Here is a 27,892-nt window from a genome sequence, read left to right on the forward strand (position 1 = left end):
CCGCGGCGGGGCGCGCCGCCCGGCGGGTGTGCCCGGCTCAGGGTGCCGGCAATGCCTGGCTCCCGGGCGGCGCGGGCGGCGGCGGCGCCTCGGCGGCGGCGTCTCCCGGGCTGAGCGGCGGCTCTGGGCCCGCCCGCGCCCTCCCCGCGGCGCTCCCCCGCCTCTGCGTGGGGTCCCTGCCCCCCCCTCCCCCCCCCCGGCCCGCCCGGCCGGGGATGAGGCGGTGCGGCGGTGGCACAAAGGCTCCTCCGGGGCTGCCCGTCGCCTAGCGCGGCCCAGCGCCCCCGGGCCGGCCCCGCCGCCGCCCCCGGCCCCCCTCGCCGCCTCCCTCCCTTCTGCCTCGCCGGCCCTCGGCCCCCGCAGCCCCGCCGTCCCTCGCTGGGGACGGGCCGGCGGCTTCCGCCCCCTCCCCCCCGGCCCCAGCCGCCCGTATCCCCGCGGGAGGATGTCGGAGGATCACGAGACGGACAAGATGATCAAGGTAGGCAGGAGGCAGCGGCGCTCGGGGTCTCCCCGCCACCGGCCCCCGCTCGTCCCCTGCCCCGCGTGGGGAGGTGGGCAGCCCGGGCAGGGCCCTGGGGCCCGGCGGGTCCCGGTCTCCGCCTTCTCTTACGGCTGCGGCTCCGCTCCTCGCCGCCCCTCCACCGGGGCCCGGCTGCCCTCGGGCTCGTCACCCGCAGTGCTCCGGTGTGGAGCGCCAGACACCGGGCAGGGAAATAGGAGCTGCAGGCAGACGGCTTCCACGGGATCCGGCCTTGGGGGATCGGTGTCGAGTCGCTGAGTCCGCGGGGAGCGGAACCGGGGCTGCTCGGGCCGGCCGGGAGCTGGGGTCTCTGCCTCACAGTAGTCCCTGGCTGCGGAGGCGATGCTGTCGCCTCAATCCATCTCCGAGTTCCTGTTCGGATGCTGTCATGAAAACAAATCTGGCGTGTGGGATGTTTGTGTTTCGAGTGGTGGTAGAGGAGCTGAACAGATTCAGGCTTGCTTTTTTTACAGCAAGAATCAGCGTGCGAACTTAGCACTTCCCGGTGAATCCTTCTGTGACCTGGCTGAGCGGATTTCCTGAAGAAGCCGGGGAAACGCTTTTGAGATAAAGTGACAATAAAACAGTGTTTTAAAGACTCTCTGCAAGCTCTTTACCTTGTGCAGAGCACTTGCTGTCACAGATTCTGGATGCTTTCATAAATGCTTATTTTAATAAGGTGAATGAATTCCATAAGGATGTAGGTTAAAAGACCCTGTATATTGGCATTCGCCACCCTTCCTTAGCCCTGCTATCTGCCACGGTGGGATTTGTCTTTACAGAGCTCATTGGGGGCAAGAATCAATGCAAGAGAAGTAGCAACAGAGCCCTGTGTTGCTGAAATCTGGATTGATTTAAAATATGTGGGTCTTGCCTTTTGAACTAAAAAAGCCCAAAGTAGAAGGAAATCTAAGCACTGTGTTACCCGGATTGGAATTAAACTACAAGATCAAGTACTGAAATTGCGTACTGTCTCTTCCTGCTTCATTATCAGTCTTGGCACAGTGCAAGCAGCTGTCCAGAAAGCTTTCAAAAATAAGGTTTTTCAAGTATTTCTGTGGTATTTCATGTGCACGTAAAGATTTACATCAGAGCTCTTGGGAGTTTAAAAACAAAACAAAAAAGCCGAAGCAGTTGTGTAAGCGTAGGGGCAGTCCTGTATCTGCCTCCTGCCCCTCTCAGTTTGGAGGGGTTCTGACCGAGAACAGATTCTTTTGGGTTATAGGCATTGTCTGAATCTAAAACATAATTTAGTCCTTTCAAGTATTATGCTGATTGTTCTGCTTCTCAAATACTCGGTTGTTGTTCCAAGTTTGATTCGTTTTCACCTGCATCTGCAGGTTTAAGGTCTGTGATTCAAGATAGCGATCGCTGTTTAACACAATCTAGCCGAAGTTGAAAGGCAGCATGTTGGAGCAGTGGAGGTGGAGTTACACCGGTTGTTGGCATTTCACTGGTTGAATATGTGGAGTTTGTCCAAGCAGCAGTCTGTATGCTTTTAATTGACTGTAGTGAGTATGCATTATTCTTAAAGTACCTTCTTTCAAACCTTTTCCCGTTGGTATTCAGTGGAAACTGAGAAGCACCTGAGCTTTCCCCCGAGCAGTCCCCATGCATGCCTAACCCTGCCTGAAAGCAGCTTGCTGGAGATCAAGGTAGGAGAAGCCTCAGAGTCCTGCCTTTCCAGGCTGTTAGCGTCCCAGACTGCTGACTCTGCATGGGAGGATGCTCGAACCATTGTTTTAGGTACCCTGAGCTTGCTGAAAGGGAGTTGTGCTATTGAAGAGAACTCAACTCTTAAAGTTTGTCTGATACTTTTTTTGTAATTGAATACATTTCAAGTTAGTTTATTCTCTTCGCCCACTGGAAATTAACGTAAGGAGTGATCAGAAGTTTAAAATTCCTTTAACAGTAGGAGCAAAAAGAGTTTACTGTAAGAAATTGCACCACTGCAGATTTTTTTTGAAAGCGCTCTCTCCGGCACTCTTCTGCCTCCTCTGTTCCCAGCCGCAGCAGATTAGTTCCAGCTGACCCGTCAGCCAGGCTACAAGTTCAGTGCTGTGCAGCAGTGCTACCGTAAGGCATGTCGTTCTCCAGATGTGGACCTAAGTGCGGGATACCGTACCCTCTGCTGCCTGCATCCACAGTACATTAACCTAAATGAAGAGGCAAGGCATTTAGGCTTACCAGTTGAAATAGATTTTGATATTTTCAGAGGGCGGTTTTATATCTGTACATTTTAAATATTTCATGCTGTTGGAATGTTATGAACTTGTGTTGATTTGCAGCTACATAGTCTTGGTGGTAGATTCGGAGCTCCTGTTTCTGAACTAGGAGATGTAAGCAATTCTGTACATTGATGGACATCAAAGTTCTCAAATACTGTCTTTCAGACCATTAGGAAATGATGAATAGTGTTTCTTGATCACTAGATCAAGTAAAATGCGTATTCATTTTTACTTCTAAGTTGTAAAGCTGCTTTTGAATGAAGATTGGAATCCAAATAAAAATGCAGAAAACAAAAATGTTTTTTTTATTTAAAACAATGGCAAATGTGCAGAATATGAAAGAGGAAATCAATTTTCATTAAAAATGGACTTATTTGTAGTTGTTGACCTTGTCCTTCAGGAGTTGAGAACTATCAGATCATATTCTCACTTCATTTGATTCACAGATCACAGACTTTCCAATTCAGCTGGAATGAAGCAGGTAGTCTCTGTGCCATTGCAGAAGTGGCACGAGGCAGCAGAAACTCTTTAGTCAAGACTGGGCTTGTGTGTGGAGACAGTATCTCTTTTTAGACCAGCCTGTGCCGTTGAAAGGGTTAGTAAGTTTTGGGACAGGCAGGCGCTTCTTCGGTTTTGGAACAGGAGCAGCGGACTTCAAAGCTCTATAAAAAATAACAAAGAATTGTATCACTTAATCACGATGTTGCTCCAGAGTACTTTGGCACTTGTTTCTCCAGTTCAGGGGTCTGACTTTCTTCAAAAATTAAACTAAGCATAATTTTGAAAGCATGAGCTGAGGAGGTACTTCCCAGTTCAGAGAAACCCGTTCTCTGCTCATTAATGCTCTTCTAAAATTGTGTTTTCATTCCGCCTATGATGCCTTCAATTCTCTGTATCTGAATATCAGGAAAATTAAATTAGCTTTTCCCTAATACGCTTCTCACAAGTTAAATTTGTGTTAGTTGAACTGATAAGAAAGTTTCTTTGTGCTTCTGCTTGAAAACAACAAACCATGTGTGATCCACTATGCTTTTCTTCCCCTATCTTCTAAAACCCTTCATAAAACCTCCAGTTAACTAACTTTTTCCTTTACACCTTTCACGCTAGTCATTTATGATTTATGTAATACCCACTCCAGACTGCGTTAAAAGGCAATTTTTCCTTTCATATCTGTCTTTTGCACTCTCTAATCCCTTCAAATCTTGCCTTTAAATACCAGCTTTCCTCTCTTGCTTTGTTTTCAATCCGTGTGGCTTGAGGTCTGGCTCCAGCCTGGCAATAGTGTCAATCCACGACTGTTGCAGCAGCGACCAACGATGCCAGGTTAGGGACTGCCATTTTCAATATCTTAATTGAGAGCATGAGTGTTCTGAGTTTTCTCGTAGTTTGTAGCATGAGTGATTCCTGAAATGCTGCATGTTGCCCAGAGAAGGGCAGCGAAGCTGGTGAAGGGTCTGGAGAACAAGTCTGATGAGGAGCGGCTGAGGGAACTGGGGTGGTTTAGCCTGGAGAAAAGGAGGCTGAGGGGAGGCTGAGGGGAGACCTCATCGCTCTCTACAACTCCCTGAAAGGAGGTTGTAGCGAGGTGGGGGTCGGTCTCTTCTCCCAGGTAACAAGCGATAGGACGAGAGGAAATGGCCTCAAGTTGCGCCAGGGGAGGTTTAGATTGGACGTGAGGAAAAACTTCTTTACTGAAAAAGTGGTTAAACATTGGAACAGGCTGCCCAGGGAAGTGGTTGAGTCCCCATCCCTGGAGGTATTTAAAAGACGTGTAGATGAGGCGCTTAGGGACATGGTTTAGTGGGCATGGTGGTGTTGGGTCGACGGTTGGACTCCATGATCTTAGAGGTCTTTTCCAACCTTAATGATTCTATGATTCTGTGTTTTGAATTGAAGTTAACGGAAAGGGAAAATCTGATCAGAATAAAGTTGCTTTGCAAGCGGTGGACTCTTCCATTTGCTTTCAGTGTATTTGGGAAGTATTTTACCTGCTTGGTTAAGCTTCTCTGGTGCTAGCTTGTGTTACCACCTCCTTTCCTTGCAATTTATCAGAAAGCATGGCTTTTTGAAAGATGATCCTGAACATAGGTAGCCACGTTCATAAAAGAACAAAGGCAGAATTTTACGGCATATGTTACTTCGACTTGTGTTTGCACACAACATCTCCACTGTTCAGCCCTGCTCTGTTGTTAGATCACCATCTGTGTAACAGCACATGGCAGCGGCGTTAATCAAAATGCTGCACGCTGAAGCTACGTTTCCATCCCGCCTTGTGACATGTTTAAGCATGATAGCACCCAAGCTGTGTCATAACAAAACCAAACCCTATTTATATGGATTTGGACAAAAGGATTATAAACATAAGCCTGGTTCATTATCAGACAAGCTAGAACTAGTCATGCAGGGTTTAATTTACAGTATAATGATTCCAAAGTTTTGAAAACCCTAAGCAGCAAAATCATTTTCCACTGGACCGTATGACCAAAAAGTACAAAATAATGCTGTAACTGGGCCTTTGTATTCAGTTGCGATTGATCATTTATAGGTAGAAAGCTGGATTTAAGAGTTGGGGGGGGAAAAGTGCCCTCGATACGCTTTCTGTGTTAAAAGTGCAAGATCCCATTTACTGTTCTCAATAATCCTGTTTCAGAATGCCAGGGTGAGCAGTCTCAGCTGCACAGAAATAATTTTAAACTGAGATATATTATTGTGTGAGCATTTGTATTTATGTTTAATTTTCCTAGGTGAAGCAAAACTCCAAAGCAGGCTCTTTCTCTGCTCAGGTATCTTGCAAATCAGGTCTGCTGAGCTGGTTTTTTTTTTTTTTTTTGGAAGGGATGTAGTAATTTTTTTTTTTTTTTTACTCTCTTTCCCCTCCCCCGGCTCCTTTTTGAATAGGAAACCTCCATTTTAGAGGAGTACAACATTAACTGGACTCAGAAGCTGGGAGCTGGGATCAGTGGTCCTGTTAGGTAAGACAATACACCTGCGGATTTGTATGTAATCTCAGCCTGTTTCATTAGCTGTGGAGAAGTGAGTATGTATTTTAATTGTGATGTGATATGTGGAAGACTCTCTTTATAAACAAATAAATGTCTCTGTACTCCATGCGGGTCATAGCTGATGTGCGAGCGAGGTATTGTCTTTTATGGGATATGTTTGAAGTAAAAACGCTCCTTGCCTCTCTGCGTCACCCTGTCTCACTGCCGTATTTCCGAAGCAAAGCAGGAACAGGAGTCGGTTGTGAAACGGTGGCAGCAGAAAATTCTGCTCAAACACCTTTGTCCTTTTGATACTAGTGTCAGCGTGGTGCAAAGGTCGCTGCTCCCGTCTACGGTATCATCACTTGGGGCATCAGCACTCTGCGCGCGTTAGCTATTTTTACCAGTTATTTTTTCACATCATCATGTGAGGCCAAAGCAGATAGTGCCACGAGCTCTGCATCTCATACCAGACTTGTCCATCATGAATTTCGAACCCCTGTGGGAACTAGATGCTTTCTGTAAAGCAAAACATACGTTCCCTTTTCAACAAGAACTCTCCCTTTTGGGAGCGGGAATTTGCACAAGCGCTGGAAAACAATTGTCTGCGCCTCTCTGTTTCTGGGCGCTTGGCAGGGCAATTGTCTTTTGCCACCATTTATCTTCCTGTCCAGGCAATTGGTTTCTCCTCATTCATTTTCTGTTGCTGTGTTGCTTCTGATCTTTATTAAAATATCCCTTTGTTTTTTATTCTTTTAGCTGCCTGTTAATATGTGGGCCCTTCCCTGTGACGCAGTTCAATTGTTAATGTTAAATGGGGGAAAGAGAGGAAAAACGTGCGTGGCACAGTTGGTGGCCTTGCTAAAACAAGGATTTCCATTCAGAAACACTTTATTTATTGCAGACTACACCCTCCGTTGGAGATATTCAGGCTGCCACTGCGTGGCTTGGGTTTTTTCATCAAAAGTATCTCTTCAGGCTGACTGTCTAGAGTGCATTCTGCTTGTCTGCAGTTGCCCGTTGCTCTGAAGTACTTTTTCTGCATTGCTGAAAATACAGCTTTGTGTTAGGTGTTTCTGCATAATGTATTAGATTGTTGTGGAAGGCTGAAAACTGAGGCTTTCAAGCTGGGACGTGGTGACAGGTGCCCTGTATATTCCAGATTGTGGGCATTCCTTTTAATTCCCATGTGGAGAGCAAACTCATAACTACAGATCAATTGCTTGAAGTGTCTCTTTAACATTCTTGCTGACTGAATAATTTTATTGCTGTAATACCAGAGTCTGCGTGAAAAAATCCTCTCAAGAACGCTTTGCACTGAAAATTCTTCTTGATCGTCCAAAAGCTAGAAATGAGGTATAGTTTCTGTTTATACTGTCTGCCTTCTGACACACCGCAAAGTCTCGCCCTTTTGGTGAATTGTTGCAATGGTTTAAAAAAAACCCCCAAAACGTGTTCTGCAGATCTTGCTGTGCAACATTCCTTGGGTTTGATCCTCTAGCTTTGCTGTGCTCAGTTCCTATAGGACGAGGTGGTGGGTGTAACAGAGGGTCTTTCAAACTCTGAGTTTGCTGGAGGTGTTAGCTGTGTGTGTACAAGTGTAATTTATAGAACTGCATTTTAAAGCTAGTGTTCTCCCTGTGTCCCATGTAATGTAATATGAATAGTTCAGAACTGATTTTGTTTCCATGCATCTCACTCTTGGATGTCACTACTCTAAGAATTGCCAAGAATGCTTCAAGTTGCGCTCTAAATGGTATGGGTTTGTCTGTGTACAAGAAACTAAATAAGCTCACTGATACTGTTTGTGACTTACTGTGGCTGGTGAGAGCGTCCCAAGGTACCAAACTGTCAGTCTATCAAAAATGATGGGCAGTCATTCAAGTTGTCATGAAAGCAAAAGAAGCGTTAATTGTCCTCAAGGTTTAGGTAACTTCCATTTCTTGTTACTGAGCAAATTCTCATTTAAAATTCCCAGGGAACAATAATCTGTTTACAAAGAGCATCAAACCTTGGCTTGATTTAGCAGTCCAGGTAGCTTTAAACTGGGGACAATTCCTTAGGTTCCTGTTTCAGAAAGTCGGAACACGAGATGAGGTTTCCCATGTTGTGAGTGCTAGACCTTGAGGCCATAAAAGGAGACAGATTATGGAATTTCAAGTTTTATTCATGACTTTTCGGTTTCAATCTTATCTCTATTGCTACTTAAAAGCTAGTTCTAGCTTTAAATTATTAAAAAAACAAAAAAACCCAAAAAAAACCAAATCAAAGATTGGGCTTTTTCTGGAACTCTTCTGGATTTGATTCCATGGTCTGTAACAAATAAGTTGGCATGTATGATCTTTTTGTCCTAGTCGGTCCAAGTAGTGTAATGGCTGTTGGTCACTCATATAAACGCTTGTAGGCACTTCTTACTTTTTGAATAATTTTAAATTGGGTGTGACTGGTGCTGAGCACAGCTGGCTGCGCATGGGCTCGTGTGTGCCGTAGTTTTGGGGGTAGAGGGAGGAGGAGAACTGGTCAAGTACGTGTCACTGTGTACAGTAACGTTTCTTCCCTTCTCTTCAAGGTACGTCTGCACATGATGTGTGCAACACATCCAAATATTGTTCAAATTATTGAAGTTTATGCTAACAGTGTGCAGTTCCCACATGAATCCAGCCCAAGGTAAGATTACATAGGGTGATTATTTCCACAGCTTGCTTTCCATGTTTAGGCCAAGGTATAGTGGAGTTTGCTTTTTTTTAATCACAGTGTGACCAAAATGAATATTTATAGGGTGTTCCAGATATGATATTTATACTCAGACTAAGCGACGCTTGCTTTTTCCCCTGTCAATGCCCAGACCTTTGCATATTTAAATGAATTTGCCTCCTTCACTACTGGTTTTGAATACATCTTCATTTCTTAGGTTTTTCATTGATTCAGTCTGTGATACCGGCATTGTCTGAGAGACTATATTAGCTTCTAGCTTCTGTCCTGCTTTGATACTGCTTTAGTAGCTTGAATTGAATTGTAACCTTTAAGCCTCCTTCTGCTTTCAAAGCACTGTTAAAGCAGGATTGGAGCTGCGACTTTTGTTGCTACCTAGAATCCTAAGTGAGATCCTTTTACGTGATGGTGATGCCTGTGAGCCACTGGGAAACTCAGAGTGCTAGTCTTCATTTAAAAAAAAAAAAAAGGATGAGAGAACCGTTTCTAAAAATACTAGGTTCTGTCCTGTAAACTCACAATACATTGTCCTGCTTAAAATGAACACAGCAAAACATGAAGCGGACTTAATATTTTTCATACATTAATATCATTTGGGATAAAAACATTGTCTTCTAATTGGATATTAGTTGAGGAAAAAAAACCTTCTGAACTAGAAAACTAGAAGAGCTGGCAGAACTAAAGAGCTGAGACCTGTCTTAGTCTCTGAAGTATCTCATTTTGCTGTGTGGTGAGAAGAACTAGAAGTTAGTTTCTTGAGGATCTAGCAGTCCTGATATCTACGCTTCCTATTCGTTGTCCTTCATAATTATAGCAATAAAACTGTAAATTAAAGTAATGAGGTACAGTAGAGTATCCAGACTCAAAAGCATTAAAGATAATTCCTCAACCTTCTGCTTCTAAGTTGCCGTGAACATCTTTAGTGCCTAGGCAGACCGGCATGTCTGCAAGGATGGGTGCAGACAGGTGTACGCTGTGCTCTGAGCCAGCTCTAGCCTGGAAGCTGTTTAGCCTGTTTAATGCAAGACTCTACCTGCTGTATTATTCTTTGAGGGCAGAGTTATACGTTGATGTGTCTAAATGGCTTCCAGGTCCAAACTGGCTTGCTGGTGGAAAGCATGGGTGGAGCTTGCACGTATCTGAATGCATCCATGTAGACATGTCCCTGGTGGTTGTTCCAGCTGGATGTGGGAGCCCAACATGAAGAGCAAACTGTAGATTCCTGGCTGACAATCAGTGAGTCAGATTGTGCTGGGAGCCAGAAAATCCTGCAGCTTATATGCTTAAAGGCAAAATTACAGAACCAAAATAGCTCTGACAACTGTAGGAGAAGCAAGTATGTGTCTCTCTTTCGGCCTGCGTCAGTAGATATGAAGTATGCATTGTTAGCTTAGCAATTCTGTTATTTTTTGATTATTTTTAATATAACAAAATGAAATGCTTTTGAACAGGGCTCGGCTCCTAATTGTAATGGAGATGATGGAAGGGGGAGAGCTATTTCACAGAATCAGCCAGCACCGGCACTTTACTGAGAAGCAAGCAAGCCAAGTAACAAAGCAGGCAAGTTAACACCCATGTATAAGCAAATCCATGAATGATAATGGCTAAAGTATTTAACAATTTCTTGGGGTGGGGGGGTGGGAAAAAAGGAAGCTAAAAATCCTCAGTTCTGATCCGATGATCATTGCCTGCTTTGTTATAACCTGACAATGCCAAAGTTTTAATAGAAGTAAAGAATTTGAAGGTGTGGGCTAGTTCTTCTGGGTTGTGACCCTGAAGCCTCTGCTGTCCTTAGCAATGGTTTTCCTAACCTGGTCTACAGAACACTTCACCAAAGAGAGCTCTTTTCTTGCACAGTCTTCCTGCTGTATGCCTCGCTGTTGTTCTAAAAGTGTTACCTCCAACAGTCCACAGGCTCTCGCCAGACCCCGCGTGGCTCCTGAGCTCCAGTTGGAGAATCGCTCTTGGCCATGATGCAGACTTGGCGTTTCTCTCACCTCTTGGGCGGGGTAGCAGACAACAATGTACATGGGTCCTGGGCCGGTGGTTTTCAAGCTGTATTTGGTTTTATGGAAGTCCTACCTATCATGGAAGATAACAAGAGGAATGTACCACTATAGTGCATGTTTTCTGTGCTGTTTGTTCTGATGTCATTTTTCCTTCTGCATTTCTCTACGCAACTCACTCTTGAATGTTGTGTTTTGTAGCCTCCATGGTATTTATTACTAGAGGTTTTGGTGTCCATTAGGCTCCTTGTTGCTTAGTGGTGCATCTGGTGTGACTAGCTTATATCCTGTTAGAGTAGGCAGGATGATAAAGCAGAAGGGCCTCCATGAGATTCACTGCAGGGATCCCCAGTGTCAGTTCCTCTCAGTTCTGGGGTGAACTTGTTCCTTTTCACTTCCAAGCTGTTGGGTGACTTGTCAGAAAGCTTGGATTAATGGGAGGGTTGCAGGAAAGATAATATGGCTGTATGTTGTGATAGCCTTTCTAGGGAGCCACAGCAGAGGACCAGCAGGTTGCTGTAAGGAACCACAAGGCAGAAGGATCTTGCTGTCAAAATGGCTGAGCTCTTCTGTATGGGAATTGGCACCATGGCATGAAGCCGAGGGCCGGAGCTGCCATCGTTTGCTTCTTGCAGAGGTTATATTGGCATTCCAAACGAAAGATATACAAACTGTAGGTGAGAGGCTATACTGGAGATAACTAATCAGTAAATGTCCTGCTCGCACACCAGTGATCACTGCAGTGAATAAAGGAAAGAAAACATGAGACAAGATATTACAGCATTTGTCATAAATTGATATGGCGGTTTATCAATATATCCATATCCCAATCACTTGCTTGCCCCTAAGCTGAGGAGATAATGTTTGGTACTGAGGCAAAAAAGAAGGCCAAATCATTTCATCTTACTTTTCTGTCTTGTGCTTTGACTTGTTTCTAATTAAATGCTAATTGTGCTGTTACCTTTTTGGTTTCATCCAACAAAGAAATTAGGTGGAAGTACAGAATGATTCTTGACAGTTTGTTTTCATGTCCTTTGGGCTGTTTGATTTTGACAATGCAAGGCAGCCTCCAGGATTAACATGTTGGGAAAATCTTTTAAAGCTATACCAAAAGACAAGACTTTGAATTGAATTCTGACTGTGTGTACACTTGGGTTATTCATGTCCCAAGTAACTCTTTGCTTTAACGTTTATACAAGTGAAGTTTGAAAGCAATGTTAAAGCCTTATTCTTTCATCTAGTGGTCATTGTCTTGAACTACGGGTCTTAGTTCCTTGTACCCAGTAACAGTTAAAAACTTGTCACAAAGCTACCTCGTTTTCTCTGGGAATGTGTTTGTATTTGTTTCTGAGCTAAGTTAACACTGAAGTTCTCCTATCACAGTAATTTGCAGTCTTCTAAGGACTCAGCGCTTCACCCAGAATACTGAGTTTGGGTAGGATCCTACAGAAGCCAATAGGAATACTTTCAAATAAGGGTCGTGTGGCTTTGCCTTACTTTTTCAGTAGTGCTGTTTAAGTATTTATGCTTTGGTTTTCTTTAAATGAATTGCACTTTCAAATGTAGAGCTTTCATGACTGGGTTACAGGTTTCTAAACCACAGCAGTGTAAGAAGCTGTCTTTGAAAGAAACAAGTAATGCATTTCTGTGTAATATCCCATGAAATGAGTAAATTGCAGGCAGTACCGTCAAGAATTAAAGAATAAAACTGCCTGAATGTTAACTCTTAACTCAGTAACAAATGCAATAAAGTATTCGCTGAAATACTGAAGCAAGAACCCGCTGTTGACTGTTAAACAGAATATAATTGCTGGAGAGCACGCAAGCAAGTGTAGTGACCCTGTAGGCCTAGCACAGCATATAAAAGGACACTGTCATGATCTGTTTCACTTCTGGGGGGCTAATAATGCCCTGAGTTAGTCAAACTAAGATGGTTGGGAAGCCCAGTACAACTTAGCTTTTATTTTCTGTTTGCTTTGAGTGAAATGCAAACTGAAAAGCTTGGTGGGTTTCATTCCCGATTGTCGCTTTACCGCAGTATTGCGCAGTATGGCCAGGCTTGTCTTAACTCAGAATTGTACCCAAGCGGAGTGAAAATGTTTGGGGTCTAAGCTATATTGGCAATGTCCTTTTTAAAGCTAAAATAACTGTCCAGGCTAAAGGAGGAGTTCTGTAATTGTGGTTGATTTATTGTGCCCTTTTTCAGATAGCTTTGGCTTTGCAGCATTGCCACTCACTAAACATTGCACATAGAGACCTCAAGCCTGAGAATCTCCTCTTCAAGGATAACTCTCTGGTAAGATGAAGACTTGGTATTCTTTGTTTACTGCTGAATTCTGTGAAATGGCTCAATAGTGATTTTCAGAATAGTTGTAAAATGACATTAATACAATGTTTTGGTGACAAAAATTAATGACCTTTTTTGGCTTCGTGCTTTTTCCATACTCTGATCTGCTTGGAATGCAGTCCGTCCATGCTGCTGCTGCTGTTAAATATGGGTCAGGTTCTCCACCTCAACATAGAATCCTGCTTTGCTGAGGAGAAGATCTGCTCTGCCACATTTCCTCCCTAGGTGTCATCAGGATGTTCTAACATGCATTATAGGTGCTTTGATGTATCCAAGCACTTGCCTGTTTCTTTCTTCTGCTCATAACCACCCTGCATATGCAGTGACCCCCCTACAATGTGCTTGGTGGTTTCCAAATCTGAGAGGGGGACTGCTTTTGACCCAGAGCACACAGAAAAACAAAAATGTTTATTTCAAAGATCAGTTTATGACCTTTTAGCTGCTTTGTGGAATGGTAAGGGTATAAATACAAAAGAGGAATACGTGTGGCAAAGGTAAGATGAGTACAAGGTGAGAAATATGTATTAGAAAAGCTGATACAATGAGATTTTGTAATGAAGCCTCTTCTGCTTGTTTTAGGATGCACCTGTTAAATTGTGTGACTTTGGATTTGCCAAAGTAGACCAAGGTGACTTGATGACACCACAGTTCACTCCATATTACGTAGCACCTCAGGTAAAAAAACGATTACAGTTCTAGGCTAAAGGGGAATCGTTATCTTTATTGCCTGTGCCTCCGTAACCACATCATTTTAAAAACCTTTGCTATCCTATTACGGGCTTCTGGGCATGGGAATCTTGTATAGTAGCCACCTTTCAAGATGGAGTGCCACAGTGATCTATTGATTACAGCAGGAGATCATGAGGCAAATTGCCCAGACTGTGTTCTTAGCACTGACTTATTGCTGATGCCTCCTGACTCTCCCAAGCCCGACTCCCACCGGTGAGACTATTCCAGGATTTTGACAATTGGCCTTTAGCTGCATTAAAGCAGTTGGTTTGGAGAAGTCCCCGCTTCGCAATCCTTCTTCCAGCTCAGGCTCATTCAAGATTACATTAAAAAGGACTATGCTGAAACAAAAAGGTTCTGTAAAGGCAATTGCCCAAAAGGAAGGCAGTGCCAGGGGGTTACCCGTTCACCTTGGCTTGGCAGTATGCGTTAAGACATAATCTATAATTATGGACAGGCTGTTTTTTGTAGTGCTGCTTTCCCCACTCTCTTTTGTGCTTTGTGTTGGAGTCCTGAAGAAAATTATAAGAAAACTGCAGATAGATATTTAATTGCAGTACTGGGCATGTCGGCAGCCTTCAATGACTAGGAAGAGCAATTGCAGAGATCGGACATTGCAGCCACAGTCGAGTGCCCTGAAAATGCCTCCTCAGCTGGAGCCTGCTGGTGAAGGGCCATGTGCACTACAGACAGGGTTTATAAAACAAATGAACTGCCAAACCAGTAGAAAGCTTTTCCTGGGCGTATTTAAACTGAGTTTTTTGTAGAAATCCAGAAACACAGATTTGATCAGCGAGGGACAAATTTGATGTGATTTGTTCATGGGAGAGGCAAAAAGGGACATCTCTGGAGCTAGGGTTATCCTCCAAACACACTTGAGGTTCTAGTTCCAAAGCACGGAGCTGTTAGAGGTTTTGAACAAAAGAGGTGTGAGCAATTGCTTTAATTCGGGCGAAACTGGAGTTTTCATCCAAAGCAGCAGAATATTTTAGCTGAAATTTTCCCCATGTAGGAAGTTCCAGTCTTTCTTAGGAAGAACAGTTTGACTTTAGCAGAGTCTTCAGTAGCTGGAATAAGTCCACTGAATGGAAAAGCACCAGGCATCTTTGGCATAGGCATTGCTGTTTGTGGTACCTGTAGATGAGATGTATTTTGCATTTTTTTTTTTTTTCCCCCCTCTCATGGCAACAGGTATTGGAGGCACAAAGACGGCATCAGAAAGAAAAATCTGGTATTATCCCCACCTCTCCAACACCTTACACTTATAACAAGGTAAGCTATGAAACAGTCCACAAGTCGATATCTTTAAAACACAGTGTCTTCCCCACCCCCCCGATGTATCTGCTGTAGAAGTAGTCTATAGACACAGTGCATCACCTAAGGCAATAAACTTTATTGCCCTGAAATTACACACTTATGGCCAGGAGCAGTAAAGTTGTTCTGATCTCTGTGACAGGAATGCATCTAACCAGCCAAATATCTCACACTGAGTAAAAAGCAGGATCTAGAGGAAGCAGTAGGGAATTGTCATGTTGTTTGCTGTTTTGTGTACGTGTGTATTTTCAAGTGTAAGGAAATAGTATCTTTGGCACTGTATTTTTCAAAAGTGTGGTTCCTTTGGCTTTTCTAAAAGGAGTGACCAGGTATACAGTGGTACTTCTCCCCTTAAATGTAGTAGGTTCAGACCAGGTTTCATTCAGTTGAACTGGCAATTTAGAAGATAATGATCTGTGCAGGTAGCTGTCTTTCTCAGTTTAGAAGTGACACGCTAAAAGGCGCTGCTGGCTCTGCGTTCTTTCTGATAGAGCAAATAATGAAATGCACATTTGGTCCAAGCCTAATTAATGATCCTCTAATTAAAGAAAAAATATACAAACACTGTTAAAGGAGCACTAAATATTAACAAGATTTTTGAGAGAGTAGAATGATTCTGCTGGAGCGTGACCGCGTGGGAAGTTTTCACCTCCACAAGAGGCTGGTTCAAAGGAAACTTCTTTTCTCCTGTCAGCCAGAGTTTCTGCATGTGCAAAGCACTATTTAGGCTATCTTGTTCAGGGAGGTGTGGAGATACCTTGTCTGTATCGGGGATCTTCTGCAAAATGACCAGTAGTGTATTGTGTCGTCTGTAGCAGTAGCCATGGGCAATGACAACTGCTGCTAGAGTCGTGTAAAGTGTTGACAGAAAGTGCCCTGAAAGGTTGTACTCCTTTTTGGTCATTCCAAAACATTTTCCTCCATATTATCATCACTGTCTCCTGCTGGCTTAGCAGTGTTTGAACCACTGAGTGTTTTTCTTTCAGAGTGTCAATTTTGCTTGAAGTTAGCTGGTTTCTGATTGCAGTGCTAAGTATCTACACTGATTCCAGTTTTAAGGATGGTTGTTTAACCCACCACATGCTAGAGGGGGTAGTTTGGTATATAGTGTTATGTTTCAGTAGCATTCTGTAGAGAACTAAAGCGAAGACGGGCAGAGATGATAACTTTCACTGAATTAGTCTGCGTGGGTTTCCTAATCATGAATCTGCCTTCTTCAGGGTTACGATTATCTGTTCTCCATCCTGGAGAAACAGCTTGATGATTGAAGCCAGACACTTCTTATAAGAAGAGTTCTCAGACAGGTGCCAAGACAGAGTTTCTTCTGCCCTCTCTTGTGTGAACCCCAGTCACAGGGAAAGTTGTTTTTTATAAATTTTGAAAGTCTCACAAGGCTCAAGAACTCCACTTCTGTGGATTGAAGCAGATTCACTCTCCGGTAACAGCCCTCTCTAAGGGACTTCCCTCTCTTTCATTGTAAAAGGGTAGATGCAGTTCCAGGGACACCTAGAAGTGGTTGCTCACTGTTCGTGTTGGTAACAGTTTGACAGCTGTTTTGTTCTTTTAATGAACCAAAGAGCCCTGGCCATGGCACCTGAAGTAGAATATGGGCCATATTCTTCTACAGAATGGAAGAACCTTGAAAACAGATACCAACTGGAGTTGATTCACATACTGACAAGGTTTAGCTGCTGTGATCTTCTGGGATTTACAACGTGATACAGTGATTTTGTTTTCATGTTTCATTTAAAGAATTGATCGGTCACTCTGAACTGCTTTCAGCCATGGTGGCACTAACTGCAAAGGCTGCTGAAAGAAGTGGCCTCATCCTTACCTTGCCAAGTGTGACTCACTGCAAAAGCAGCATCTGGCATACGCTTAGTTCCCCAAAGTAGACTGTGATAAACTCCCAGGTACACTGTCCTTCCACAGCAATTCAGAGCCTGAGTGGAAATGCCTGTGATCCATCCTCATGATCAGCAGCTCTATCCCACAGATTTAAATTGGAGGAAGAAAACACGTCTTTGATTCCCTGAGTATTTTTATTAAGTTGTGTGTGTATTGGATCAAATATAAGTGTGTATGTCATGGCTGGACAGGGTTGACTCTTGAGAAATAGAATCTGAGAACCATATCAATGAAGAATTTAGACACCTGTTTCCTACTTACATGACTAAAGTCCCATTGACTTCATTAGAAATCATCTCCGGTTAATGGAAAAAATGATGAGATTTAGGTACCTAAATAGAAATTTAGACTTCTAGAGCCATCTGAGATAGACTTAAACTACTTGCTGAAAAGCATACATAAGTGGGGTAACTCCTTGAAGTTTCTTTCGTTGTCAGCATCCACATGTTTTGTAGAAGTCAAAAGCCAAGGGTAGGATTTAATGATCGGTATGAGCTGATCTAGGTGTATTCCCTCCAGAAGGAAACAGCCTCACCTTGGAGGACCTCTTCCTGGGTTGGTGTTGATCCAGTCAAAAAACAGTTATTGGAGTCAGGGATTCTGTGTTTGCTGAGTTCATGCGTACAGCTTCATGAACACTGGTGCTGTCCCAGAGTATGCGGGGGAATACAAAGCCTGGGGCAGACAGGGTGGTGCTCAGGCTGCTTCTGTTGGCAGCTGTGCAGACTTCTGTCTGTGTAAACAGATTGCAGAACCTCCCCGTTTTCCCAAATCTGCCCTTGGGTGTCTTTCCATAGTCACCTGAACCTGGCTGGAGTTCAGGCTTCTGCTTACGCTTGGCTGTGTGTTCCTGTCCATCTTTGTGCTGGCATAAACCTTTGGGAGTCCCCTGGAGGACTGATAGGGCTGGAAACCAAGCCAGTGAAAATAAATGATTAGCTGCACAAATGCTAGCGTTGGCACAAAAGAAATACTGGGAATGGATGGCCAGGGTTAGAGCACGTCCTACCAGCCTGCACCATGCCATAACCAAGTGATAACAGCTGTGTCCTTAGGGATATGGTCCAACAGAAGCTTGAATTGAAGTCTAGGCTGTTATAGTACTCTTCCCTTCTTCCTGAGTAGTGTCTATGTTGCGTGAATGCACAGAGATCCAGATGGGAAATAGATCTGGCTTTCAGCTTCTTTACTGAGCTGGTTTTTGGCTGGATCCACCTCCTGGATGAACTTCTATACCACATCAGGAGTAACGCTACTGCAAGGGCAGGGGAGGGAGCTCCAGGCTGGGGTGGGAGGACAGGAGGGAGCGCAGCGTAAGCAGCCGTGAAATACCACTCCTGGCTTTCTGAAGCTTCTTTGTCTCCGTGGCTTTCAGGACGTGTGTTTTTCATTACAGACCTCTCTGATTAAGTATCTCTGCTAGCTCGTTTGTTTGATGGTGTTTCTTTTTTTAGTCTCACATTCTAAAAAATGACTGTATTCTGTTTTATGTTCTGATACTGAGAGACTAGGATTCAAGTATCCTGAGAGATGTAATAAATGCACAGCTTGCTCACGCCTCTGATGCACTGGCTGTTTCCATACAATTTACCATTGCATAGCACAGAGTTACAGGAGCGCTTTCTGTAAACAAGCTACTTTTGGGTACTGGAAGTAGTTTAGCTTGGCAGCATGGAATTATCTTGTGCTTACATATTTGCCATATTTATCCATGAATGTCCTCAGATGGACCTTTAGGAGGAGGCTGAGCTGTGTTTCTGTTTTCTTAGGGAATCGCATAGAACTTTTAACATAGCTACACCACTGCTTGCTGCAAATTGCGCCCCAAAGTGATCATTTCCTTGCTTTCAGAGCTGTGACTTGTGGTCCCTGGGTGTCATTATTTACGTGATGCTGTGTGGATACCCTCCGTTTTACTCCAAACACCATAGTCGGACAATTCCAAAGGACATGCGGAAAAAGATCATGACAGGAAGTTTTGAATTTCCAGAGGAAGAGTGGAGCCAGATCTCAGAAATGGCGAAAGACATTGTGCGAAAGTGAGTCAGTTGAGGAAAATGTTGTATTGCTCTTTGCTTATATTAAGAAATTGGAAAATCACTTCGAAGTGCATTATCACAGAGGGCTCATTTTTCCAAAGGCGGGGGGAATTGTCTGCAGCATATACAGCTGAAAAATTTTCTATCGTATTCAGCACGAATGAAGTCTGTAAATATTTTTCTTTCCCTCTCTTTTTTTTCCTCCCCAACTGTTGTGTTCAATTTTTGATGTCTCCTGTCTCTGAAGTTACTAGAGTACGTTGTGCGTTTAGTCTTCAAGGGGAGTGGGTACACTGCCTTGCTTCAGAACAATATAGACAACCAGCTGCCACATCTGCAAGTGCTCTGTAGGCATGTATCTCCTATGGTAATGTCTAAACTCCTGTTAAAATCAGGGGGCATTTAGGTGGCATAATAGGAACTAGTAGATCTGTCCCTTAAAACCCTGTGCACATAATTACAGTCTAAAAGGGGTCAAGAGAGAGGCATGGAAAGGGAGGTGAAGATCTGTCACAAGGTGTCAGACTATGAGATAAGGTTTTGCATCGATGTTTTATTCTAAAAGCTAATGGAAACTGTTTTTCATGCAATGCACATCTCGATTGCAAATGTTTCAAAGACTGTGATCCCATGGTCCTGTTTGAAAGCAAGAATGTGGCACTGACTAGGTCTTGACCTCACTTATTTTTTAAAATGTGAGAGAGACTTGCTGCCTTTGCTTGTATCACCAGAGGAACTGGAAGGATAAAAGCAACATAAATAGAAAAAAAACAATCTGTTAAACAATTTTAAACTGTCACTGTCTCTTCTGACATACTGTAAAATCTCCAAGGACTTAACATTGTTTGGAAAGGGTGCCGGGACCTGTTTACAGCAGTACAGAAGAGCCCACAACCTTTCACTAAATAAACTGCAGATTATGTTGCAGTGAGACTTCTGCTTATACGAAGGTCAACTCTTTATTCTCACTGAGAAGCTTCACAGTCAATAGGTTTCATTGTCTTTTAAAATGGCCATGAAACTCAGCTCACAAATGTTGTTACTTGGATTCAGTTCACTTCACTTAATTCTCTCACTAATGTTATCAGGACTTCCTTTCCCGCTTGTCTTTTCCAGCCAGTGAGTCTGAATCTGTGTTTATGGTGCAGGAATACATTTAGACTTTATAGAATTCTGGATAAGTTTACATTTTATTTATGTAGACTGCTATTCATATGGAGTCTTGCTTCTGGAGGTCATATTTTGCATTCAAGCAGCTGCTTCCTTTCAAGCATGTCGAGCTGATTTCTGACCTCAAGCTTTATGAGCTGGAGTGCTTGATAATAGGTTAGGACTTTGAAAACCTATGGAAAAGGAATGCATGTGTCTTGGGTCTTGTATTAAAACTGAACTTATGACCTGTTCGGCAGCATGGCCTTGCAAGTGAAATTTATGAGCTAGCCTGTGGTCCTGCAGACACTTTGTAAAAGTTATTTCCACTTTCTTGGTACATTAAACAATTCTGCTTTGCAGCCAGGAAGCTGATTTGGAGTATTGTCTAAGAAAGTGTAACAAACTCATCAAATCATTCTGTTTCTAATTTAGACTCTTCGGATAACTTGTCAGCACTCTGTGTGAAATCTTACTTTTTTTTATTAAACAGTTGTGATTATCATGAGAACGTGAGTTTATCTGCAAAACCTCTTTCCAGGGTTTCATTCTAGTAAAATTTAATTCCATGGAGTTTTCAGAGCTCACAGAATAAAGTTCCTTGTATTTTGAGGTGCTGTAGCTTGCCAAAGTGTCCATTACTTGAGGCTTTTGCAGGGGGAGAAAAGCTAAGGTTGCATGGTGAAAGCAGTTAATTCAGCAAACAGATTACCAACTTTGAAGCTTTGCCTCACTTCACCATGCCCAGAGTCCTTGGTATGAGTACGGACTATTACGCGGATGAGCTCTAAATGTGCGTTTCCAGAGAGTGTTAGTCTGGATCATTTCCAGTTCATCTGGAAGATAATTTCCCATCTGGGAGGATGTGAATATAGAGTTCAGCGGTACACAAGTATTACTAAAATGACTTTCAGTGCCTATCTTTTACACTGAGTTGCTGAATGTAACTGAATGAGCTGTGATAGCATTAAAATATCGCCACAGCAAGGGTCGGTGAAGCTGGTAGAAAGTCAGACTGCTTTTGAGTCAGCTTAGTGTTCTAGTTGTTAGGAGGAGTTTCTTTTTTGGCCTCTCTGATGCTTAGAGATTGCTAAGTGCTCTGATCCCAGACAGAGCAGCACATTGTAAATCAACAAAGACCTCTTTATGGACTGCTTGATTCCTCTCCCAGGCTGCTGAAGGTCAAACCTGAGGAACGGCTGACCATTGAAGGTGTGCTGGACCACCCCTGGCTCAACTCCACCGAGGCACTTGATAACATCCTACCCTCTGCCCAACTGATGATGGACAAGGTCTAAATAACATTTTATTTTATCAAGAATGTTGCATAAAGGAGCTGGGTAGCTCTTGGATGGTTTGAGTGTTTTCTTTCACATGGTGTTATGCAAAGAGCTCCCCTTCTGCCTTAATGAGAGCCTGAGATCTCTGTAAGAAAATGGAAATGGTTCCATTTGAAATTTGGGCTAGGAGAAGATGCTCCAAGATACGCGGTAAAGAGCAGCCATGTGCTAACAAGTAGAGAACAAAGTATGACAGTAAACATGCTTGAGGACTCTTCTGTAGGTCTTTTCTCCCCTCCCCCCCCCCCCCCCCCCATGTTTTATACCTGACTACAGCTATGACCTCATTTGTTAGCAGCAAATGAGTAGCCCTTCTTGCTTCCTTTAAACTCTGCTCAAAGAGGAGTTCAGTCAGCACTCTTAAGCTTGTGAACATGAGAAGTAGAGGTGATCCTTTGTCCTGTTCAGCCCTTGTGAGGTTGGGATGTATTGTCCCACAGTCAATGACTGTAGTTCTAATCATGTCTTGCATAATGCAAACCTGATTTTTGTTATGCATGTCCAAAATAAATGGGATTTTGGTGCTTTTTTTTTTGTCCATGGCTAACATCATCCATGTATTGTTCTCTAATTCACAAAGAAGCTAATTAAAACATGAAGTGCAACTCTCTTCATTCCAGGCAATGGTTGCAGGGATACAACAGGCTCATGCAGAACAGCTTGCGAACATGAGAATCCAAGACCTCAAAGTCAGTCTCAAACCCCTTCACTCCGTCAACAACCCAATCCTGCGCAAAAGGAAATTACTAGGGTAACTCTCTAATGCTGTTTTTGAAAGATCAAAATGTAGGCAGCCGTGATGCCAGGGGACCGACCTTAAGCATGTTACAGGTTCATTCAATTGTAACCATGCTCCTGAGTTTCTGATTTGATTGACACACTCTTCATGCTGAAGTGGGTAGTTGGAGTCAAGTAATATTTGCACAATATGGTGTGTCTTCCAAGATATGCCAGTGAGGGCAGGAAGGAGATTGGATAGTGTTGTTATATTATACAGGTAGCAGAACAGCTCTGTTATGAGAAGATGGGTCGCATGTTGAGTAAGGTAGGGCAAACTGGGAGAAAGAATTCTGATATTTTTTTCTGATCCTGACATTTATTTACTGAAAAAGTCAGGTAATCTCTCTCTCTCTTTGTTCAAGTTACCTATCTGAAAAATAGGATGATGCATTTTAGGATTACCCTTACTTGAATTAATTTAAAGGATATTTATATTTCTTCATGTTTAAAGTGGTCTCATAATGCAGGACATTGTTACAATTAATGCTAAATCTAGCTCCCAGTCCCAGCTTTCCAGAGAGTGAAAGAGAGCATTATACTGGTTCAGTTATGCAACGAGTAACGGACTTGAGTTGCATTCAAACTATAATTGTTTCCTCCTTGTTCTTTTGCAGCACTAAGCCAAAGGATGGTGTTTATATCCATGACCCTGAGAATGGAAGTAACGATTCCAACGTGGCTCTGGAAAAGCTCAGAGATGTGATTGCTCAGTGCATTCTGCCACAGGCTGGTAAAGGTTGCCACTTTTAAGAAAGTTACATTCCTAAACATGCAAGACACTGACTTTTTACTGTGCCTCAAGATCGGTCTGTGTCAGTAGTGAGGAAGGATAAACAAAACTCCTGTTGTCCTAGTCAGTCTCAAGAGGAAAGCATTGTCTGTGGACTGTAATTTTGGTGCATGCCTAATATGAGTGTCGACAGTGACATGCAGAGCTGTTAAAATAACTTTCAAACAGGAGTGTCTGCTTTCAAACCAATTTCCTAGTTTGCATGAGGCGAGGAGGAATAACTGCACATACTGTTGACTGAAGCTCTGAATGTTGCTGCGAGGCAGAATGACAAACCTCCTGTTTATCTTTGTTCTCCTAAATAGGAGAGAATGAAGATGAGAAGCTGAATGAAGTGATGCAGGAGGCGTGGAAGTATAATCGGGAGTGTAAGTTGCTGCGAGACACTCTTCAGAGCTTCAGCTGGAATGGTGAGGAACTCTTCCACGGAGAATGGTGCTAATGTCGGGTGAAAGAGGGGAAGCAGTGACCTCCTTATATGGAAATAAAAACAAATTTCTTGAATTTGTGTCACTGATTTAGGTTTTGACACTGTTTTAGCCCACCTGCTGGCATGGATGTTCTAGAAATGAGGTTGAAAGTTCTGCTTTAAAATTTCTATTTGAGGTTCAGGGTAGAGTTTTCAAAGGCACCAAGTCATGTAGGAATGTAACAGCACAGATGGATCATCACTTTAGAAACCACTTTAGCTGTTTTGAGCTGGTTTCCTTCCAGCTGTTTATTACCCTCTTTCCACTGGAGGCTGCTGCCCTCATCTATGTTAGCACAACATCTCTTCTGCTCAGTTTGTATAGGAAACAATTAAACTAGGCCAGCTGCCTTGGGAGTGTTCAGGTGGCTCCTTGACAAAACAGGGTGGCAGAGGTGTCGGCCCCCAGGAGCAGATGCTGATGAGTATAAAGAGACCAGCGGCATCAGCCAGGTTCACAAGGGCTTGGCTGTGCCTCTTCCCTCATTCTGTTTTTTGTTTGGTTGGTTTTAATTCAGGTTTTTAAGTGTTCAATTTTTTTTTTCAGTGGAACTAGAGATCACAACTCATTTTGGTTCCCTTGCAAGCGTTGTCCTATGTTTCTGTGCGAAGCATTGTTCTGTGTTCAGTCAGTGTATGACTCCAGCCATGATTGCTTTCCTCCTTGTGCCCAGCACCAGCTGACTACCTATTCTTCTCTTTTCAGGCAGAGGATTCACAGATAAAGTGGATCGACTAAAACTGGCAGAAATAGTAAAACAAGTTATCGAAGAGCAGACAAACTCCCATGACTCTCAATAGCTGGAGCTTCTTAATCTTATTTTTTTTACCATTTAAGATTTATTCTTTAACTGTAAAAAGTATTTTTATGTAAATTAATAAATCATAATTATTTCAGTAAATTTCCATACTGCTTGAAAATGCTGTATAGTTGTAGATACAAAAAAATCATTGGTACTGTAATATTTTTTTAAAACTCAGTTCCTTGAGGTATATATTATCACTTATGTACTGTTAATCATGAGTCCCCCAGATGGGGCAAATTATATTGTTAAAGACCATTCTTTTTCTTAATAACCAGTTGCAGAAGCTGCCTTCCATCTGCTATACATACAGCCAGCTGCAATGACTATGTATGTGAACGAGACAGCCACAGTTTCTCAACACCCTGCTCAGTAAGTACTTGAAGCAAGTGCTGTGAAACACAAACTTCATAGCTACCCTTTTGCGCCTAAATTCTGAGTCTTTATGTAGAGGCAACTAAATAGCCGCCTGTTTCGCTAGATGACCCGAGAGCCACGCTTGGCCTTGCCAAGGGCACCTGAGTCCATGTGCTTGCTGTATTTTTCAGTTCTGATCAGTAGCCCTCTTTTTTAATTCTTCCGCATCTTCTTCAGACCTTCTTTAAAGCTTAGCCCTCTTTCTTTCTTCTTCCCCATCTTCCTCAGACCTTTTTTAAGGCTGAATTGGCCATTCAGCATAAGAATCCTCTTTTTACCACATTGTTCAACAGCAGTGTAGAAGAATGTTCTAGTTACTTATGTACAAGTTATTTTTATTTTCATGGTGGGATCTTCTACGGACAACGATAAGTGTGGGCTTCATCTGCTTCGGCCCCAGATCAGCAGTTGGTGTGTGTTCCACCCATGTACTCCATTCTTTCCTTTCTAGAAGATCCAACACTTGGTTTCAAACGTCTGTTGTTTGAAAGAGATCATCCTGGCAAGGGTCATAGTGCTGCTGTGTGAATCCACTGGTGATCCTTCTCTTGTGTCACCCTCTGGAGTCCAAGCTCCCCATCTCTTTGATGCCTTCGAGCTCCTGGGGGAGCAACAGATGCAGGGCTGCTCCTTGACACACGTCCTTATGCTGCCTGGACCATGAGGCTGCCCAGGGCAGATTCTTACACTAGTCTGGAACATTGGCTCCAAAAGCTGCTTTTTTAATCTTAATTAAACAAACAAATGAAAAGAATCTGTACATATTTCTAGTTTTCTACCTTCTGATGTTTTTCTTTCTTTTGAGACCGGTCGAAGGCTTTTTATAGAGATATTTTGGTACTAAACCTGTGCAGACGTTGAATGAGTTTGGTCTGCAGACTGAAGTGCCAATTCAGGGCTATTAGTAATGACTCTTGAACATTATTGTTATATTTCATAGCTCGTTAATTTTGGGTTTACATTTACAAACCTGAGCCATGAATCTCCCAATTACGGCAGTCCAGCCTTGTTCTTTTTTGTCTTTTTTCTATACCAGACTTCCTTGCAACCTTTAGCTTGGATGGCAAACCAGTGTCTGACTCTTTCTATAAAATTTTGTAAACAGTGACTTAGTTTTTCTACATGAAGGAGATACTTCATTTCCCATTCTTCGTCAGCACCTTGTCAGCTTTCTTTTAATCCTGTTGACAGTTTTCCGATACCTGATTTATTGCGGAGTAAGAACCACAGTCCCTACTTAACCATCGCTTTCTCTGATGGAAACAGGGAGTTTTTGCGTAAGCCAGAATCGTACCTCTGACACTACATGGAATATTTGTGCACTGACATCTGTCGATGGCAACTGTAGAGAATTAGCAAGAAACAAGAGTATTTGTCATTTCTTGGTAGTATCTGCAAGTTTGCAGGCCCTATATGCATTTCTGTCCTTGCCCTAAATTCTAGGTCATGTCAACATCCACACAATCTCTAAATGTAATGGATCATTTCCTTTTTAACTTGAAATACATTTTTTTTTTTCCCTGAGAAATCTCATTGTATTGGAACTTTTAAGTATCGCAAATAGAGAAATAAACAAGGAAATCACCTTTATTTGAATGGGAGTGCAAAAAATTCCCCATAAAAGCACTTTGCAACTCTGCCCTCCGAGGAGGAAAATACTCGGGCAGTTTCTTGGGAGCCAGAGCTTGTTAGCAGAAAAATGGATCAGATGGTATCTACTCTCATGGTCAACACACAGTGCAGTCAGCAGAGGCTACTGCCACGCCACAGCCTGATACGATCCAAGCACCTTGTGCGCAACTTGGGGGTGTAACGCACTGGGACCTGTTTTTTCTCTGGCAGGTTGCTCTAGTGTTAAAGACGCCAGTAGCGAGGCTTGTGTGCCGTTGGGCGACGGTCTGTAGGAAATGGCTTCAGCCTGTTTCTGCAGCACCAGTGTGCATTTGGTATAGTGGGGAGCACCTTGGGGTGTGAGAGCAACTGCTGCTCGCCGACATCCAAGGCAGCTCAGAAATAAGCAGAGGAGATGGGATCTGCCTGTGCATTAGAGGGTCCCTCCTCTCTTCGTGGTCCTTTGACTTGCGCAACGGAATAATTTCAAACTGTTGCTGACAGTGAGGTGGGTACATCTGCGACTGACTGTGAAATGTTTTGGTGTCTGGAGGGAAGTCAAATTTCTAAGGGCTTTTGTGAATAAGGAACTGCTTTTTATGGATTTACTATAGATTTTATTGTCTGTGATAAGTAATGGCCTGATCTAAAACGGAGGTAGGAGGGACAGATTGAGAAAACACAATTTGAAGATTCAAGGTCAAATGGTTTTATTTCTATGAGAAAGTTGATTATTTTACTCTTTAAAAAGTTATGGTTTAGATTTCAAAATTAAATACATTATAATGGATTCATTTACATATTTTAAAGTAGTATTTTACTTTCTCCTTCTTCTGTTTTTTATTTTTCAGTTGACATAAATGCAAGATACCTTGTCTTGATTATGTAAGGTTTTACTTGGTAATAAATCTACTGATCCTTTATAGCAGACTGTGAATATTGTAAATATCTTGATATGGAAGGGTCGTGTGGGATCAAAGAAGACATTCTTTGTACAAACACTAAAAGGATATGGGAAAGCTCTGCAGGTTTGGTTTTTTTTTTTAATTTTATTTAAGAGAAGAACCTCTGAAATCATTTGACCTTTCCAAAATTTTCTGTATATCTGAATTCTCCTGTGACTTGATTATTTTAAGCTATATATATATATATATATTAAAAAGTTAGAAGAACTTGACTAAGCAAAAGAGTTTTTGATTGGAAATAGCAACATGTCAAAGTTTTGCTGCATTACTTCAGGTTTTTCTTTTGGAAATCTGAGTCTGTCCTCATATGCCATGTTTAACTTCTGTGTGTTAAAATGTTTTCATTTCTCCTTTTCAGTGTTATCTGTAATATGTTAGTTTATTTTGGATCAGTATTATATTGTAAATATTACGCATTGGTGTATATAAATGATTTTACTAAACTTAAAAGTTACTGGCTGCTTTTGTTTGGTTCCCAAGTCCCCCTAGTACAGAAGGGAGGAAGGACGGCTGTGGCCTGCGTGGCACAGCAGCGTGCTTCTCCTGCCACTGTGCTTCTCCTGCCAGCCCCAGACCTCCGTCCCGCCTGCCTTACAAATGTGAATAAGCACTTTGCTTTGTATTTTGCAGGAGTGCCGTGAGGCTTTGAGATGAAAGAATGACTGACAGGATAGGCTGGATAAAGCCCTAGAAAATCGTGTGCTCTGCCTGGCAACATAGCCTGAAATTGCCTCTTTAAAACCCTGCTTTCCGTTAGATGGCAGCAGTTACATGCCCAAGG

General features: G+C 42.8%; 1 protein-coding gene across 2 annotated transcripts; it reads left to right on the forward strand.

Annotated features, from left to right (window-relative positions):
* The first annotated feature begins 400 nt into the window (after positions 1-400).
* Positions 401-27,561, forward strand: MAPKAPK5 (MAPK activated protein kinase 5). 2 transcript variants are annotated; one of them, XM_076352758.1, is made up of 14 exons: positions 401-481; positions 5,650-5,723; positions 7,013-7,088; positions 8,302-8,399; positions 9,896-10,004; positions 12,657-12,746; positions 13,377-13,472; positions 14,718-14,798; positions 18,600-18,787; positions 21,108-21,228; positions 21,897-22,027; positions 22,671-22,792; positions 23,152-23,256; positions 24,022-27,561. In XM_076352758.1, the coding sequence occupies exons 1-14, from the start codon at positions 446-448 to the stop codon at positions 24,114-24,116; spliced, it is 1,422 nt and encodes a 473-aa protein (XP_076208873.1). In that variant the 5' UTR covers positions 401-445; the 3' UTR covers positions 24,117-27,561. The 2 variants fall into 2 exon arrangements, with proteins under 2 accessions (XP_076208873.1, XP_076208874.1); XM_076352759.1 differs by having other exon boundaries at positions 402-481; positions 22,671-22,786.
* The last annotated feature ends 331 nt before the right edge of the window (positions 27,562-27,892 follow it).

This window comes from Aptenodytes patagonicus, chromosome 15 (genome assembly GCF_965638725.1).
Source record: "Aptenodytes patagonicus chromosome 15, bAptPat1.pri.cur, whole genome shotgun sequence".
Classification (NCBI taxonomy): domain Eukaryota; kingdom Metazoa; phylum Chordata; class Aves; order Sphenisciformes; family Spheniscidae; genus Aptenodytes; species Aptenodytes patagonicus.